Here is a 15,864-nt window from a genome sequence, read left to right as displayed (position 1 = left end):
TACGTTTATCCTATAATTTTATAAAGTTTTGAGTATGTATGTCTGTGTGTGTCCATGTATGTACATGGTATCATGAATATAATTTTTTCCATTACGTTTTCAAACTAGATATTGTAGGTATGCAAGGTAGTGGTTGATGTTTGATATATTTTGTGATTAAGCTGATCAACTCTTGAAACTTGACTCCTGATTCTCACTTCTTTCTTCATAGTTTATTCTCTTGTCCTTTTCAAGTGGACATTGATACCATCCTCAAGTAAAATGAATGTTATCATCTAATTCTAATATTTTATATGTTTTTTAAACTTTTAAAAAACTTTCCTTGGGGTCTGTCTGAGTACATAACCTGCAAAGTACACCACAGAACCCTGTGTCCTTCAGAGGTGGCCACCTTTCCCTGCTCGAGGTGACGAGTCCAGGTCATCTCTTTCTCAGAGATGTAGAGCTCAGGATTCAACCTCTACAGAAGAGATGCAACTGATGCCAACCTGGACTGCAGAAGCCTTCCATGCAGGACACAGTATTTTCCAGCTCTCATCTGATGCATTCTTTGACTCTTCATCTGGTTTGAATGCTGATTCATCACTAACATATGACACTTCCAGCTCTTGGGTAAAAGAAACCTCAAGCCGTGGTGTTAGTGGCACACCCAGAGGCAGAGACCTGATGTGGGGGTGTACATGAAAGTGTTTGTGGGTGAATTTGCAGGATGAGCCAGCAACAGAGGATACAACAGAGGATACAGTGGCCAGTGAGCAGTCTGTAGGCCAAAAATCTGTGATTTGAGCGACATGTATAAATATGGCAATGTGCCAAGAAAATTTGGGGGATTTTCATCATCATTTTATTGATTCTCTGGCTAAAGAAGAAAAATGCTGCCTTAGATATTGTGGAATCTTTGTATATGCAGTGATAGGGAGATTGATATAACTGGGGAATCATTATATATACATATATACGTATGTAAATAATTATATATATGTATATATACATATATATGTATGTAAATAATTATATCTATGCATATATATAATTGTCAAGTTAGCTAAAATGCAGTGTATACAGTGTGTTCTTGGCTTTAGAATAGAGTCCCGTGATTCATCACTTACATACAACACCCAATGCTCATTCCAAAAAGTGCCTTCTTCAATGCCCATCACCCATTTTCCGTGTCCCCTACCCCCATCAACCCTCAGTTTGGTCTCCGTATTTAAGATTTTCTTATGGTTTGCTTCCTTCTCTGTTTTTTTTTTTTTCCTTTCCCTTCCCCCATGGTCTTCTATTAAGTTTCTCAAATCACATGTATGAGTGAAAACATATGATATCTGTCTTTCTCTGACTGACTTACTTCACTTAGTATAAAACCCTCAAGTTCCATCCATGTTATTGCAAATAGCATGATTTCATTCTTTTTTTTTTTTTAATGTTTTTATTTATTTCTAGGAGAGAGAGAGAGACAGCATGAGCAGGGGAGGGTCAGAGAGAGAGGGAGTCACAGACTGAAACAGGCTCCAGGCTCTGAGCTGGCAGTCAGCACAGAGCCCGACGCGGGGCTCGAACCCACGAACCGCGAGATCATGACCCAAGCGAAAGTCGGACGCTTAACCGACTAAGCCACCCAGGCGCCCCCATTCTTTTTTATTGCTGAGTAGTATTCCAGTGTGTGTGTGTGTGTGTGTGTGTGTGTGTGTGTGTGTATGTGTAACACATTTACTTTATCCATTCATCAGTTGATGGGTATTTGGGCTCTTTCCATAATTTGGCTAGTGTTGATAGCACTGCTATAAATATTAGGGTACATGTTCCCTTATGAATAAGCACTCCTGTATCTTTTGGATAAATTCTTAACAGTGTCATTGCCGTGTTGTAGGGTAATTCTATTTTTAATTTTTTGAGGGATCTTTTTTAATTGTTTGAGGAATCTCCACACTGTTTTTACAGAGTGGCTGTACCAGTTTGCATTCCCACCAACAATGCAAGAAGCTTCCCCTTTCTTCACATCCTCACCAACATTTTGTTTCCTGAATTGTTAATTTTACTGATTCTGACCCTTATGAGGTGGTATCTCAATGTGGATTCTTCTCAGAGTTAGAACAAACACTCCTAAAATCTGTATGGAACTACAAAAGACTCCTAATAGCCAAAGTAATGTTGAAAAAGAAAACCATAGCTGGAGATATCACAATCCCAGACTTTAGCCTGCACTACAAAGCTGTATTCATTAAGACTGTATGGTATTGGCACTGAAACAGACACATAGACCAATTCTCAGAATAGAACTGAGAATCCAGAATTGGACCCACAGTTGTATGAACAACTAACCTTTGACAAAGCAGGGAAGAGTATACAGTAAAAAAGCAAATGGTACTGGGAGAACTGGATAGCAACATGCAGAAGAATGAAACTAGACCACTTTCTTACATGCAAAAATAAATTCCAAATGGACGAAAGACCCAAATGTGAGACAGGTAACCATTCAAAATCCTAGAAGAGAAAACAGGCAACCACCTCAATGACCTCAGCCACAGCAACTTCTTACTTGATGCATCTCTGCAGGCAAGGGAAATAAAAGCAAAAGTGAACTATTGGGACCTCATCAAGTTAAAAAGCTTCTGCACAACAAAGAAAACAATCAACAAAACTAAAAGGCAGGGCACCTGGGTTGCTCAGTTGGTTGGTCATCTGACTTTGGCTCAGGTCATGGTCTCATGGCTGGTGGGTTTGGGCCCCACATTGGGCTCTGTGCTGACAGTTCAGAGCCTGGAGCCTGCTTTGGATTCTGCATCTCCTGCCCTTTCTGTCCCTTCCCCGTTCTCTCTCTCTCTCTCTCTCTCTCTCTCTGTCACAAAAATAAATAAACTTTAAAAAAATTAAAAAAAAAAAAAAAACCTAAGAGGTAAAAAAAAACCTAAGAGGTAACTGATGGAAGGGGAGAAGATATTTTCAAATGACATGTCGGATAGAGAGTTAGTATCCGAAGTCTATAAATGACTTAACAAACTTATCACCTGAAAAAAAAAATAATAATAATAATCCAGTAAAGAAATGGGCAAGAAACATGAATAGGCATTTTTTTTCCCAAAGAAGACATCCAAATGGCTAACAGACACATGAAAAGATGCTCAACATTGTTTATCATCTCTGAGGAGTCATCTTAAAGTGTAAACTGTGAACAAATAAAATCATTTGCAAAAATCTATACAGACAGCTCATCTGCCACTCACTCAACTTTTAGCATGGCTATCAATGAGATATTCTTTGACAGTTACCTGACTCAACCTCAGAACATTAGATTTAAGCAGGACCATTCAATGTGTTTAACACTAATTACATGAGAAACCTGAATTTGGAAGACATTGACCAGTCTAGCACCATCAGTGGCGTGTTGATTAAGATGTTCCATCTGCTTCTAGAGATGCTGAAGTCCTTCTTGCAATGCCATGTGTGCACTTCTCCCCCCCCCCCCCCCCCACCACTGTCTTGGTGGAGACGGACCATGGCTTAAGCACTGAGCCCCATGTGGGTGAGTGCTGACCCATAACCACTCTTTGTTCTGAGGCAAGTAGATTATAGAACTTTAAGAGTCTCCTGCCTGAAAATATGCCTGCAAGGCAGATGCCTCACACTATCATGCTTTTTGCTCACATTGGTCTTGTTGGCAAGGTTCAACCTGGGGACAGAGTAAATATTACAGATGTCTATCTGTAATGTAACTTACTGAGTCAATTCAAGAGTGAGTAATGTGTAGTCTGTCAACAAAACTCATATCGATGGCAGTTATCATCAGAAGATAGATGTAGAACATTTGCATGAAGAATCAGATGAAGATATAGAACAGAAACTTTTTCAGAGAAGCATGTGGAATTGCTTAAGGAACTTTACAAAAACAAAGGCACTTATGAGAGCCTTGCTTCAGCCTCAGCTCCACGCTTGTAGGAACATGAAGATTTTAAAAAGGGGAATCTTGCTTCAGCTCTTCCTTGGAAAAAGGAAAGATTTTAGTCACATGGGAAGGGTCAGACTTTATGCTAAGAACATCCTGATGTGTGGTGACCCAAAGACCAGTAGGTTCCAACTTCTGCAGTATCTATAAAACTCCGTCTCCTGCGACCAACTAACAGTAGATATAAAGATAGATATAGATATAAATAATGAATATAGATATGGATATAGATGATATATAGCAAACGACCTTGAGATAATGCAGGTGCTCCTGAAGGCTGGTGCCTTTGTCCTGAGTGACAATAATATCTGCTGCATTGATAAGTTTGCAAAGATAAATAAAAATACAAGATCAGCATCACACAAAGTCATGGGATGGCTGATTGTCTCCAGAGCAAAGGCAAAGGCTGGGGTTATTTGTCAGCTCAGCGCATGCACTTTATCCTGGCAGCAGCAAATTCTATTAAGTCTCAATGGAATTCGTTAAAAAAAAAAGAACATTGGTAATATCCAGCTACCTCATATATTATTATCAAGGCTTGATTTGATCTTTCTCATCCTGGACCCTCAGGATGAAGCATATGACAGTCACCTGATTCACCACCGTGTGGCTCTGTACTACCAGAGCAAGGAGCAAATGGGAGATGAGGTTCACCAACATGGCAGTACTCAATTAGAGCTTATGCTCACAGCACCACCTTGTCTTGGCTGAGCCAGGAAGCCAGCCAAGCTCTCATCCAGGCTTATGTAGACTTGAGGAAGATGCAGAAGATTAGTAGTAGCTGAAGAGTGGTTTCTGTATACTTTTGATAGCTGGAATCATGAATTTACTTAGCAGAACCCCTGGACTAGCACTATGGACATATCTCTTCTTACTGCAGACATGAGTTCCACCTCTCTGAATGGAAAGAAGAGTTAGCTGAAGCACTGAAAAAAAAAAAGAAAAAAAAAACTTATTTTATGTAAAGGCAAAAGCATCAGCTCTAAAATACTCTAAACTTTTTAAAGACATTCAGAGACTTTCTGACATAGCAATTACCAAAGATATGTTTGACGAAGTGCTTCGTGCTTTGGCTGATGATGACGTCTTGACAGTGACTAGAAAAGCTGTTTGCTTGCTCTGAATATTTTGTGAATAGTACTGGGTGTTCTGCTTGTCTGCACTTGGACATTGCATTTGCTTCCATAAATGTTTGGCATATAGGCCAATCAGCTGCCACTGCTGCCATCAGCAGAAATAGGTTCTTAAGATCATTATCTGGCTCCATATTTTTTTTTTTAACTTGGGTTCCATTTTCTTAGTAAAGTGAGTTTTTAGAAAGTCTATGTTTCCATTACCTCCCCCACATTTTGAGTAAAAATACGGTGCCAATTTGCAACATACACAGTAGAAATTATTTTCTTCCTATGACACTTTTTTAGCACCAGGGCTTTTAATCTGTACGTATATACATACAGCAGAATGCCAGTGTTTTAAGATGGCAGTCTGGGTATTTGTATTGTTTTTCTGTTTGTTTGTTTTATTTTGTTTTATGTTTTTTCCTGCTAAACTCTCTAATAGCAAGCATCCATATGCTAGGGTATTTTGTAATATGAGATAAGACTTAAACCAGAGCCTTTCTACCTATTATAGCACTCAGACGTAATTCCTTCTAGAAGCTAGTTCTTATGGCTACTGTAAGATCAGGAATTAATGTTCTAGGCTAATGTCTGCCAGTTTCTTCTAATATGCAAAACTTTTTTTCCTAATTTAAAAAATAATAAAATAAAATTTTCTTGGCTAACTGCTTTAGCTTCCACTTCTAAACTTGCATAATTTTGATAGTAGAATCTTGGTATAATAAATATGCCACAAGTGTTTTGCTGTTATGTATATGAAAGGTATTATTTGAAAAGATATTTTTTAACTTTTTCCAGGTTTTTTAAAAATTAATTTTGAGAGAGGCAGAGACAGCTTTAGTGGAGGAGGGGCAGAGATAGTGGTGGGGAGAGAGAGAGAATCCTAAGCAAGCTCTGTGCTGCCACTGCAGAGCCTGATGTGGAGCTTGAACTCTCAAAACCATGAGATCATGACCTGAGCCAAAACCGAGAGTCGGATGCTCAGAGCTACCCAGAAACCCCTGAAAAGATTTTTTTTTTTTAATTAGGTAAGGAATGTATCTTTCTGATACATTTTGTTTTATTTTTTTTTTAATTTTTAGAATTCATTAGTAACCCATACAATTTTAGAGTAGCAAGGTCAAATAAAGTTATTCCTTCCCTAATTTTAAGATGGAGAAAACAGCCTCAGAAAAATTAAATGACTTATTAACGGTTGGTTAAAAGAAAATTAGTTTCAGGACCAAGTTGTGTGGCTTCCAGTCCTGTGTTCTGTATACCATACCACTGACCATTTCTCTTGTTCATGGTGGTAGTTTTTATTCACTACTCTCAGACCTGCTTGGCTAAAGAAAATACACACACCAAGAAATCAAAGCAAGTACAAATATTATATAAACAATATCTTAGTGTCTGTCAATGTGGGTTTTTTCCAAATGCCTTGTATTTGGAGTGTGTATTGATGAGTGTGCAAGAGGGACGATTCCAAAAGCATAGACTGCATTTTTAAAAGTGCTTGTGACAAAACATTTGTTAGAGCACATATGCATTCTTTATTCTGAGAAGCTACATATAATTGTAATATATATTTTTAATATTTTTTTTACTTATTTCTGAGAGAGAGAAAGAGACAGTATGAGCAGGGGAGGGTCAAAGAGAGAGGGAGACACAGAATGTGAAACAGGCTCCAGGCTCTGAGCTAGCTGTCAACAGAGCCTGACGTGGGGCTCGAACCCACGAACCATGCGATCATGACTTGAGCCAAAGTTGGATGCTTAACCGACTGAGCCACCCAGGCACCCCTGTAATATATATTTTGGTAAGGAATCTTCATGTTGTATAATTTAGATTTGTTGGTGTTACATACCCTAGAGAAAGCTTCCAAACCTTTTAAACTAAATAATAAGTGAAACGAAAGCTGAGCTGCTCTGGAAGAGAGTGGGAGAAGACCTCCCAAGGTGGACTCCAACTACAACTGGCTCTTAGAACCACAGTTTAAAAACCATTTCTCTGGGACATGTAGAAACCAGTTAAGTCTATATATATATCTACCATCTTTCTTCGGCTGTGGAATAATATTACACCCAGGCAATTTGGGCAGAGTATTTTTATTTACAGACTTGTTCTAAAATTAAATGGTGATCATTTTCTATTTTTTTCTTACTGGTAATGTTGATTCAGCTTCCAAGAGTACACTCTGTTCATTCATGTATTTATCACACCCTTAACCGACATTTATCAAATGTCTATAGTGTGGAATGTATTATTCAAACTCTTTTATATGATCATCCAAAAAAGAATTTAGAACCTAGTAATGAATATTATTATCAAACAGCTGTACTCTGAAGTGAGAGACAATAAAATGCCCCACGCATGGCAAAAATAGGACACCATGGAATCTTAGAGTGTACGGTGCAGACCCCTATTTCTCAGCTGAGGTGCTCTTTCCTGAGAAGGCTCACAGCTGAGCCTTGGTTCAGGAACTGCTTTGGGCAGCAAGGAGCTGCTCTACTCACTTCCTAGAATTGCATGCATCTAGTGACCGGACTTTGCACAATGGTCTGAGTTCTTTGCCTCCCACTGGGATAACTCCAGAGTTATCTTACTAGAGACTGGCCCATGGCATCACCTGAGCATTTGCTATATTTCCATCATTGTGTCTCCTGTCCCTTTCCAGGCCTTCTTCTCATACTCTCTTGCAACTGCTTTTCCTAGGAGTGCCTCTGGTAACCTCCTGCAGATAAGCAAATCATTTCAGAACTATTTCCCTGGGAACCCGACTCAAAACACAGAAAACAGATTAGAGAGTTTGCATGAAACTGATAGCATATTAATGGGAACTAGAATATTAACAGATTTAAGATATGTAAAGCTATGAAGAAGAGGGCATTTCAGGTGGTGGGAACACTCTAGCTGACATAGCTATTTGAATAAATTATGTGGACAATGACAACATTTGACTAATTTGCCAGTGGATAAAACACATGAAGAGACTAGTCTAGATTGGAAAGATACTGAGGAAAGGAATTCATTTTGTAGGTAAGTAAAACACCCTAAAGAACTTTTGAGCATGGATATAACAAAATGAGACCTGAGTTTTAGAAAGAATATGCTTATATAGTTTTTTAAAAATTCAAAAATTCAAAATTGTTTAATTTAAAAAAACTAAGAAAAATACTACAAGAAAAATATGTGATTACACATAAAAGCACTGACATTTTCTATGTATTCTACATGAATAAGACAATCAAGATTTGATAGATCCTTAAATCAGATACTTCTGCATTGGCTTAATTGATCAATTTCTGCTAAATCCATTATGGTGACTTTTTCCAATACAAAATGTGGGGAAATAGAGTATATCAACGCTTATGTCAATATCTAAAATCATTTAATACAAATACATTTTCTTGTATTGGTACCAATTCTATCTAAAAGAGATTTTTTTTTAAGTTTATTTATTGAGTTTGAGAGAGAGAGAATGCACACGTGTAGCAAGGGAGGGTCAGAGTGAGAGGGAGCGAGAATCCCAAGCAGGCTCCTCACTAAAAGTGTTCCTAAAAGAGATTTTGATGTATGTTGATATCTAAAGAAGTATTCTTGGAGCAGCTGGGTGGCTCAGTCGGTTAAGCAGTCAACTCTTGATTTCATCTCTGGTCATGACTTACTGTAGGTGAGATTGTGCCCTGTATGGGACTCTGCACTGACAGCACGGAGCCTGCTTGAGATTCTCTCTCTCTTCTCTCTCTTTTTCTCTCTCTTTGTCTCTCTCTCTCTCTCTCTCTCTCTCTATCTCTCTTTCTCCCCCTCTATAGTCTGTCTTAAATAAATCAACATTAAAAAACTAAGGAAGTGTTCTTTGAAATGGCAAAAGTATTGAATTTACTCTAATTCTTATATGGTAATGTATTCATTCAACAAATATTTACTGAGTACTACCATATGCTGTACCGTGAGATCACAGAATAAGAAAGGAAAATGAAGTATCAAAAATAGTACAAGTGTGATCAGTTCTACAAAAGGGGAAACACCAACTGTTCTGGAAATATGTGACTGGAGGACCTACTTAGGTATAAGCATGACAGATAACTGGAAATGTTTGAGATGAGTAGTTATTAGCAAAGAAAAGAAAGGGAAGAGTATTCCAGGAATGGAGAAGAATGTTCCATGCAAGGGCAAAAGAATAATCTCAGGTTTGGAGGAAAGAGTGCTTGACACATGTAAGCATCTGAAATAAGAGCGGGGTGGCTAGAATAGATGTGGAATTGGGACATCGTTCCTTATTAGCTAAAATATGGTACACAGGGGAAAGACATGAAGGGTTTTGCAAACCATGTTAAATTTCCTGAGCTCTGTTCAAGGGGTAAGATCAAGTTACTGAGGTATTTTCCATGGGAGCAGGGAGTGACAAAACTAAATTACTCAGTGGCTTCCAAGTGGAGAATCCATGATGCAGCTGCCATTGGACCAAGACAGACTGGATGAGAAAACTCCAATTAAGGGGCTGGTGCTCCAATTCAAAGGAAATGAAGAGCAATGGTTTTGGGCATGGGGATGGACAGAAAGAGATGTCTTTGAGAGATATTTAGGTGATTGAAATAAGATTTGGTTTCTTAACATAAATGTGTAGGAGAGGAAAGAAGATTCTAGGCATCTGGCTTGGAGAAAAATAACTCTAATAAGTTGGAGATATTGTTGTTATTATTATTTAACTTGTAAACTTAGAGGAATGGAAACATATTGCTTTGCTTTTTGTGTAAAGCACTCTTTACCATACAGAATTTACAAACCTGGAGAAGAGAGAGATAATTTAGGAGAACATAGTCTGACTTACCAGTAGCAAGTAACAGTATTGACTTGAGATATAATATAGCCTTTTTTACAAAATGTGTGCAAATAACTTTTTTTTTTTTTTTTTTTTGCTACCAGAGCTTTTTAAAATGCAGTATGTCCCCTTAGAATAGGGATTCTTGTGGACTTGTCAATATATTCTCTGGCTTCAGGGCATTTGAATCACAAAGTATACAATATCATAGTGGATTTTTTGAGCAGTCCACTAGATATACATATGTTATGTTGGACACACAGTTTACATAGTCTAGAGGAAAAAGTATGAATCGCAGAATGTAGGATTCAGTTTAGGCTCCTCAAATAACTTGCTGTCTGGACCTCATTTTCTTTTCCTCTAAGATATAGACAGCATGATCAAATTACTAGTAATATCCTGTTTACTCTCAGTTTGATGCAAGTATCTATTATGAATGAATATTTGAATGTGTATGTTTGCAAATACACATATGGACACATGTATGCATATATATATATATATGTATGTATATATACACATAGAAATGTTATATGGCAACTTCAAATTTTCCTAACCACTTCACACCAACAAAGGTTTGTTTCATTTTAATTTTTCATGGTTTTCTTCATCTTATATTATAGTATTTATCTACCATTATATTTCTTTTCTGGGTAGAAATATGTCATACTTTACTTTCATCAGGGATTTTTCTCTCTGAAATTAACTTATGAAACATGAGGGCACCAGGGCACACTACTGTATCTGGCATCTTCCAGTGTGTTCTCTACCTTTCTGGACTCAAGTTTATTTACAGGGTGTTCTTGTTTACCAAGCATGTCTGCAGGTTGCAAGGAACCTAGAAATATGTATGAGGAACTTAGCTGAGTATCATAAATATTTCATGTTCCAGATGATCCTCCAAAGCTATGTCTAAGTTACTGTGCTGTTGAAGCATAGGGGAAAGTCTTTCAGCTTCATAATAGAGAGAAATAAATTCTTACTAAATATTTTTCTTCTTTTTCCCCCCCAACTTACCCTATCTATAGGGGAAGAACAAACTGTTGCCTTTTGAGCTGCTGATTAACCAGTGGTAAATTATTCCCAACCTTTGATTCTCCTCGTTTTCTTTTTCTTCCTCTCGCCTTTCTATTTTTGATACCCACTGATATTTCTAAAAATTGGGTGGGATAAAATCCAGACCAATTTCACTTGGTATTTTAAAAAAGATTTACCCTGGCAGCAATTTTTACTGTCAAGTTAAAGGACATTTAGAAATTACTTGTATGTGTTATTCATACTATCAATGTCCCATTAGCTTGTTCTGTTTAGAATCTGCTGCATCACCAAGAGATAAAAAATGCAACTGTGCATGTACCAAGATAATGACTGCTCATTACCACCTGGCTAGCACATATTTTTATCAAGGCTCGGTTTTCAAAGTTGATCTGAGGATAGACGAAAAAAATAAAAATACAAAGCTCAAAAGCATGGAAATAGACTTAGCAATCAAAAATCAGAGAGGTTAAGTTTGGGCCAGATAACAAGAGGCTTCAGTTAAAGGGTTTATTTGCTTGAAATACCAACCTCTCAAGCATCCCTTAAGTCTTCATGAGGAAAGGTTTTATTGACTACACATGCTAACATCTCATTAAGAATGGAACATAAAGAAGATAAATTACAGAGTCAAAAAGGTGAACAAGGTAAGTGGAGGCCACAGTTAACTAAATGCAGGTCCCTTGATTTGTGGGTGGGGATTTTTTTGTCTTTTTTTTTTTTTTTTTTTTTTTTTTGGAGCTCGTATACGATGTAAGACTAAGTTGCTCAGTACCAGATACAATCTAGGGATAAAAACACTGGCCTAGAGTGACCACGTGAGTATTGATTGGGAGTAATAGTTATATAGTGCTGGACAGTTTAGTGCTCAAAAGTCTAAAAACGTCAGGAGTATATAGCATTTTTGCAATGTAGTAATCATATTGAATTATGTTTTTTTTTTAATTTTTTCCCTAGAAATAAGTACTAAGACAAAAATTTAAACTGTGATCTAATTAGGAGATATTATTGGGATAGATATGTAAAAGAAGGCAAGAAAATCTCTAATAAGATTTTTGAATACCAACAGTTTGAACTTATGTATAAAAATATAAGTTATATCGGTCTGTCAAACTCCTACAGTATTTGCCATTTAGAGACATTACTGATAATAAGATCCACTATACTTACCCCAATGTTTAAATTCTTAAGTAATAATTGAATTATTTGAAATGTTAGTACTGAGTAAACACATTAGATTAACCTGGTTTGCAATAATAGACTAATTTACCCATATCAAAGATACAGCCAGTCAAGAGACACAGAGGAGAGAGATTGTGAGGCACTCTACACCTCTCTCCAAATCCTTTCTTCTCACATTGGACACACACATTGTGTCTGTAAGGAAAGTTTTATTGATTTCCCCACGTAGTTTACATTATAAAATATATCCATTTTTTACTCTAGAAAGTGTAAAGTTTTAGGACATTTTCCTGGAAGCCATAAGCAGTTATTCTACAGATCCTGAGTTTATTTACTACACAGGACACCCTGCTAAGGGCTTTTATAGATAAGGACTCTTTTTCCTATTAAATATTATTAGTCTCTAACTGGAGGTCTAGTAGACAAAGACAACCTCCTTTCTTTTTTTCCTCTCCCTGGCCTTCACCCTCTCCCCCTACAACACAAATAACAATAGAAGAAGTGAATGAGATCTTAGACCAGGTGCTTTAACACTTTTTCCCCCCAAATACTTATCAGTGAAATGTGACTGAGTCAAAATTTGCAAAAACAAAACAAAACAAAACAAAACAAAAACATTCCCCAATACATGTAAAGATTCAAGCATATAATGAAATTTTGAAACCTTACGGTTGCAAAGTAGCAGAAAAACATCAGGAGTATGCCTACAGTTTCTGAAAGAACTAGAAACTGTTTGAAATTAAAGAATGAAGTAATCATCTAGATAATCATGATGATGATGATGATGATGATGATAGTAATTAAGTTCTCACCACTCAAGCACTCTTCTATATTCTTTATGGGTATGGTTTTATAAGATCCATAATTATCTTCTGGGATAGGCACTATTATTTTGCTATTTAACAGATGTAGAAACTGGAGCATAGAGAAAAAGGTCTTAGCCAGGTTTGCTAACAAGTAGACTCTGCTACCATTTATCAACTTAAGGAAGGCCAACTCTCAAATCCATGTTGGTAATTGCTAATCATATAGGAGAAGAACAAAGACATGTCAAATTCAACCTACGTTTATTAAAAAAACTAGATAATAAAAGGGAAGATGACATTAAAAAATAGTAGCAGAGGGGTGCCTGGGTGGCTCAGTCAGTTAAGCGTCCAACTTCGGCTCAGGTCATGGTCTTGTGGTTAGTGGTTTCAAGCCCTGTGTCGGGCTCTATCTATGCTGAGAGCTCAGAGCCTGGAGCCTGTTCAGATTCTGTGTCTTCTTCTCTCTCTGCCTCTCCCTGCTTGCATTCTGTCTCTCTCTCTGAAAAATAAAATATTTTTTTAATTTAAAGAATAGTAGTGGAGAATCAGTTTTGTTGATTATCGCTATTGCAAAAATGAAGTAGCTACTGAAATTAACGAGTAAGCAATGGTTTTATTGAATATCTGTTTTGAATGTAGTGTCATATTATGGCCTACAAGACATATGAAGTAGAAGATATAGCACATAACAGAAAACCTGCCAAAAAAGACTGGAAGTTGAGTTAGAGGGTATGGCAAATGAGATATAGTTAAGTATCAACATCAGAGAGGTGTTAATTGAAGCAATTTTCAAACAGATAATTTTTCCAAATAAATGTGATTATCAGGCTAAATTCTAAGTTAAAAATGCCTTATTAAAGGAGTGGTTTGGAATATGATTTTCATTTGTAAAATTCTAAATAATGTGAAGGCGTATAAACTAAACTGAGAAAAGAGTGGTAAACAAGAATGAGGGAAGTATGACCTACATTGCCATCTGTTGGGGAAATGCACATCTGTCACACTGAATGAAAGATGAAGTTTGGAAATTCCCAATGAATCTCAACAGCCAGCATTACTATTTAAGAGCAAAAACAGATTTCAAGCCTAATTTAGCTTTTTATTTTTTTTAATTTGGAAAAGATATTTAAAGAAGAAAAAATATCTCCAATCAGAAACCATGGCTTTTAAGGTTTCCAGATATAATTTTAGATCTAATTAGAATAGAATTGTGCTAGAGAAAGAATATTGTCAAAACTTGTCTCCAGAGTTGATTTTATGCTTTCCAGAAGCATCTTGTTTTCTGACTAATGGATCTGTGCATTTCACAAGATATGGTGGCCAAAATCCTATGCCGGAAGTTAGTCTCAGCTCTAACATGGTGTTATTTTGAGTAGTCATTTGACTCGTTAGGTCTAAATTCCCTTGTTAAAGCGGGTAAGATTGGATTAAGATTAACTTTCAGTTGCTCTCCTATTTATTATATGCACCTATTTAAAAAATAGCCTGTTAATAATTGCATGCTTGATATACTTATTTTATAGATAGAAATTGTGTTCCCACAACTACGTTTTCTCCTTCTTCTTTTCCACCCCTCATCCTCCCCCTCTTCCTCCTCCTCCTTATTATTTTTATTATTATTTTACTTCTTCTGAAATCTTATAGCAGTGTCTGTTCTCTCCTTTAGGGTGGAGTTAGTGGGTTGACTGGAGAGCTAGAATTTGGAGAGAATGGAGGAAATCCCAATGTCCACTTTGAAATTCTTGGAACCAACTATGGAGAAGAGCTTGGCCGAGGTGTTCGCAAAGTAAGACCAGACACATTGATACATGCATTTTTTCCTAAAGCAACTATAATTTTGTTTGATTTTACTCCATGCAGTACAGTCACAGTAGGCGTTAAAGTCCATACTGTAGTTTGAAACAAAAGGGGAAGGGGAGAATATGGTATTTAAATGCCTTTAATTACTTATCAGAAGTATTAAGCAATGCATTTCATTTATGCCTTAGAATAATTAAAGGAAAAAAGTAATCTAATGGTTTCCTAGGGAACTAGCATCATCTTCCATTCATTATAATAATTTTCATAAAGTAGGGAATTTAATATTTAAAGAATGCATAACTACTTGGTTTTTAACTTGTAACATGCACAAAATCAGAATAAGAGCTTTGATAAATTTCATACAGTAAGAGGGAAAGTCTACTCTAAAAACTGACATTACAGTAATTCAAATTCTATGCTTGTCATGTAATAAGTACAAAATGGTTTGTAGGAAATGAGCTCTTGTTCTATACTCCAGGCCACATGTAAGAAGGTGAGTGCTAATAAAGGATATTTTACAAACTACTGATACAATAGCTTTCTGAAGGAGAAATATAAAAGCCCCTCTTGAAATTACTTTTCTATAGTTTGGATTTGCCATTTTTTATATATTTTTGGTAGAAAAAAACTAAGATAATTGAGTGCACTTCCAGAGCTCACAACTATAAATTTCTAACTGTATAAAGGTAGCTGCATTGAGAATAAGAGCTTCTTCAGTAGGTGTTCTCTCCAGTGCTGAGATGTGGGCTGCAGAGAAACAGACAAAACAGTTAGGAGTTATTCTAATCCTCAGTAAAACTTCCTAGAAAACTTATGCTAGAGAGGAGTAGAAAGTGCCTTAATAAATATGTTTTTAATTATTGTCTTATAGTGAAACATAGGAGATATAAAAACTACATAAAACACAAAGATAGTTTATTGAATTATTTTAAAGGAAACAACCACTACTGACATCAAGAACGATGGCATATCAAGCATCTTAAACACCCCCATGTACTTCTCCCTGATATATCCCTGGCTCCTCTTCTCACTAGTATAACCATTAGTCTGACTTTTCTGATACTCATTTTGTTATATTTTAAATATAAGTTTTATCCCTGTGTGCATCCTTAAATAACATAATTGAATTTTGCCACTATTTCAGTGTATGAATGGTCTCAATATTGCATATATTAT

General features: G+C 36.5%; 1 protein-coding gene and 1 pseudogene across 1 annotated transcript in view; both read left to right on the top strand.

The window, feature by feature from the left end:
- LOC120245495 (glutamate receptor ionotropic, delta-2-like) overlaps window positions 1–14,674 on the top strand; it is a gene marked incomplete at its 3' end in the record, with an annotated part of 915,851 nt that extends 901,177 nt beyond the window's left edge. Inside the window, exon 8 of the mRNA XM_039252574.1 lies at window positions 14,555–14,674. Coding sequence (XP_039108505.1) covers window positions 14,555–14,674 — 120 coding nt within the window. The remainder of the gene's footprint in view (window positions 1–14,554) is intronic.
- On the top strand, window positions 472–5,066 carry LOC120245494 (annotated as a pseudogene).
- Window positions 14,675–15,864: the final 1,190 nt, after the last annotated feature.

Source organism: Hyaena hyaena, unplaced genomic scaffold, assembly GCF_003009895.1.
Source record: "Hyaena hyaena isolate Hyena2069 unplaced genomic scaffold, ASM300989v1 scaffold_419, whole genome shotgun sequence".
In the NCBI taxonomy this organism is placed as follows: Eukaryota; Metazoa; Chordata; class Mammalia; order Carnivora; family Hyaenidae; genus Hyaena; species Hyaena hyaena.
This window is presented reverse-complemented; position numbering and strand designations above follow the sequence as displayed.